This window comes from Gossypium hirsutum, chromosome A09, assembly GCF_007990345.1.
Source record: "Gossypium hirsutum isolate 1008001.06 chromosome A09, Gossypium_hirsutum_v2.1, whole genome shotgun sequence".
Taxonomy (NCBI): Eukaryota; Viridiplantae; Streptophyta; class Magnoliopsida; order Malvales; family Malvaceae; genus Gossypium; species Gossypium hirsutum.
Window position 1 is genome coordinate 46,325,592 of NC_053432.1, and position 3,115 is coordinate 46,328,706.

Below are 3,115 nucleotides of genomic sequence, written 5' to 3' on the forward strand. Positions count from 1 at the left end.
AACTTTGTTAATTATTTTTAATGTAGAAACAACCTTTTCATGCATATTATGAAATCAACTTTGAGATTTTTCGTGTTGAGTAATGTATTTATTTTCATAAGAATTACCTAAATGAGTTAACATAAGTAATTTAATTAGTTAATAATATAAATTTAGTTATGTAATTTGATTTAAAAAAGGAAGAAGAAGTAAAGGTTTGTGACTTATATGAAAGTTAATATTAAATTAAGTGACCTAAAAGGTAAATTACCCGAAGAAATAATTTAAAAAAAAAAAAGGCGTACACGTATAAATTAGCTTATCTGGGTTAGTGACGAAAGCGGGGTATTATCTTTGAATAAAGGGCTTATCAACGTAGGCCCCACCAATTCATGAAAATTAGTTAATTAGGAGATAATTTTATATGGAGCTTCTGATAAGCACTGAATTCAGTGTTTGAATCATTTTTAACAACTCTCTCTCTCTTCTTTTATTACTTCTAATATAATTTTATGTTCATAATTTAGAAATCATAATTATCCATCCAAAATTTCATTTATTTCCCACTTCAAATTACCTTCTTTTTCTATGTTTGGCTGATCTCAACGCCTCTTTGGAAGCTTCATTCATTTCATCTTTCTCCAGAGCACCTTGCTGTGGTATATTTTCTGGGTTTCTTGTTAGATTTCATGTATTTATGAGTTAGGATTTTCTCTCTGATTATAGCTTTTAAAGTTTCATTTTTTATTTCTTACTAGAAAATTGCTTTTTTTTTCTGAAAATAAATGAACATAAATACAGAGCCTTTAGAAAGGATTCATTGCAGTTAAACCAGAAACATATATTTTTCTTTTTCAGTGGTTAGAAATGAACTTACTTGTAGGATCTGGGTTTATTAGTTTCAGTAGTGAGACTAATCCAACCTTGACTACTTCAATCACATGAAACAACCGGGTTAATCAAGAAAATTTTTATATAGTGTCAGAATTTAAGATGCTAGTTCCCCATTGCTGTTGTGGTTGAAAATTCAAAGACTCTTAGGCTAGTTCTCCATTTCCAGCTTTTGCGTTTGGGTGGAAAAACATTTTTCACCGCTTTTTTGACCCTAAAACCCGAGTGTTGTCCGCTGTTTCTGCGGTGAAAAAGCATTTTTAAAACCCTAAACGCAATGAAAAACGGGGCTTACTCTCTACTGAAGAAATAGTGTGGTGTTGGACACAGTACTGCAATGTTCACTTTTGTATCAACTATCAATGTTTGTATGTGGTCCTGTAGGGCAAGTTCTAATAAATGCTTAACTGAAAAAAGCAAGGAAACGATCATGGATTTGGGGTTGATTTTATTTGGACTTGTAAATTCTTAAAATCCCTGATGAATGTATGGGGTATATATAATCTCTTGTTTTGGTAAAAAAGAAAACAAACCTTTGAGATTCATCAATTAGTTCATGTAGGACCTTTGTTTGCCCTGCAAATCAAACTTTTGGTGTTAATGGTGGTTGGTGCAGACAATGATAGTACGTAATATGCTTATGGGGGAAAGAATACATTCACGAGACCGATTTAGCAACTGGAGGCTTGATATTGACAACATGTCATATGAGGTAATGTTATGTTCTTAAGTTTGTTATATATTTCTTCATATAAGAGAAATCCATCATTTGCTATTGGTTCTATCAATCCTTGTCTACTCTTGATTCGGTAGAAATGAATGCAAATAATCTATATGTTGAGCGCGAGTATCTATTTTGGAGTGCCTTACACCGTCACCGTCAACGGCGGAGATATTGTTCCAGGGCTAAGCCGAATGTAGATATTCCGGAAACAATACCTCCACCGTTGAGGGAGTGAGACACTCCAAAACAGATACTTGCCTTCAATGCAATGTTATCTACATCTGAGTGAGTTTAGGTATGAAAGTACTTTAATAAGACAATGAAGAATCCGAGTAACGTGTTCTGTTTTATTTTAAAACAGCAATTACTGGAGCTTGCAGATAAGATAGGGTATGTCAACACTGGATTGAAAGAAGAAGAGATAAGTAGATGCATAAGTAAAATTAAGGGGTCGATGAAGAATGATTTAGCACCAAACATACCCATGCATGTGGATAACAAGTGCAGCATTTGTCAGGTTTTTCAGTATTTGCAACTCAACTGTAGTGGTTACCCTGATTTTTTGTTAAACTGATGATTCATGGATATGTATATATAGGAGGAATATGACGATGAAGGAGATGAAGAGATGGGGAAGCTATGTTGTGGACACAGTTTTCACATTCAATGTATAAAGCAGTGGCTGCTGCAGAAAAATGCTTGCCCTGTTTGTAAGACTGAGGCATCACCTCGGTGATAGTAGCAGCAGCAGCAGCAGCCATGGATGGATTCAATTTAATCCACTTGTTGTTGGTTTACTTACTGTTTCATTTATTTTAGTTTAGTCCAAAATTAGTGTTTATATGGATGACAATGGTAGCAAATTTGCCCTCCAAATCAAATATGATGGCGATTGTTTTGCTTTCATAAAGGAAAATAATTAACGTGGCGTGATTTGAAAAATGAAAGTTAAAGCAAGAAGAAATGTAGCTTTGAATAAATAATTTCAAAGTATAGAATCCTTACGCAATGAAACTCCATATAAGTCAAAAAGGGTGCATTTGTTTTCTTGGAATACATAAAAATTCTCTACTAACAAAAGTTACACAAATATCTTTTCGAAATAAAAATAATTTTGTTATAGAAAAATTAATAAAACAATAAATAAAAGAAGATGAAAATACGAGAGAATTTTATTATTTTATTTTCACTTACAATGTACTATTTATAAGCTCATTTACATTCAATTAATAAAGGTATTACATTTAATGAATTAAAGTTTCTTAATTACTCTATTTAATTATCTCTTGATTATAAATTAAGTAAAGAATTTTATCTCATTGTTTTAATATGCTTAGAGGGGGTTATGACATCCATTTAATTTACAACAAATTTATATTATTTAAAAAATTAATAAAAATATGCATCTCGTGAAATTTGAATCTGCATTAGTTAGATTAGTAAAACATTAAATTTACCACTAAAATTAAATTTCATTTTATACATTTTTTATTTTAATATGTACAATTTATTATATCCATC

The 3,115-nt window shown here is 31.3% G+C and overlaps 1 protein-coding gene across 3 annotated transcripts; it reads left to right on the forward strand.

Moving 5' to 3' along the window:
• Nucleotides 1-321: 321 nt before the first annotated feature.
• On the forward strand, nucleotides 322-2,435 carry LOC107888783 (probable E3 ubiquitin-protein ligase RHG1A). Of its 3 annotated transcripts, none has more exons than XM_016812984.2 (4): nucleotides 322-638; nucleotides 1,487-1,582; nucleotides 1,956-2,111; nucleotides 2,193-2,435. In XM_016812984.2, exons 2-4 carry the CDS (start codon nucleotides 1,490-1,492, stop codon nucleotides 2,328-2,330), a joined length of 387 nt encoding a protein of 128 aa, XP_016668473.1. In that variant the 5' UTR covers nucleotides 322-638; nucleotides 1,487-1,489; the 3' UTR covers nucleotides 2,331-2,435. The 3 variants fall into 3 exon arrangements, with proteins under 3 accessions (XP_016668473.1, XP_016668476.1, XP_016668474.1); XM_016812987.2 differs by having other exon boundaries at nucleotides 411-638; nucleotides 1,424-1,582; XM_016812985.2 differs by having other exon boundaries at nucleotides 411-638; nucleotides 1,433-1,582.
• The last annotated feature ends 680 nt before the right edge of the window (nucleotides 2,436-3,115 follow it).

What these genes read in the sequence shown, in the direction of transcription:
- LOC107888783 (XM_016812984.2), top strand. Translation starts at nt 1,490, where the DNA reads ATGATAGTACGTAATATGCTTATGGGGGAAAGAATACATTCACGAGAC. An exon ending in TTGACAACATGTCATATGAG is followed by an intron (nt 1,583 to 1,955) that starts GTAATGTTATGT and finishes ATTTTAAAACAG; the next exon opens with CAATTACTGGAGCTTGCAGA. An exon ending in ACAAGTGCAGCATTTGTCAG is followed by an intron (nt 2,112 to 2,192) that starts GTTTTTCAGTAT and finishes ATGTATATATAG; the next exon opens with GAGGAATATGACGATGAAGG.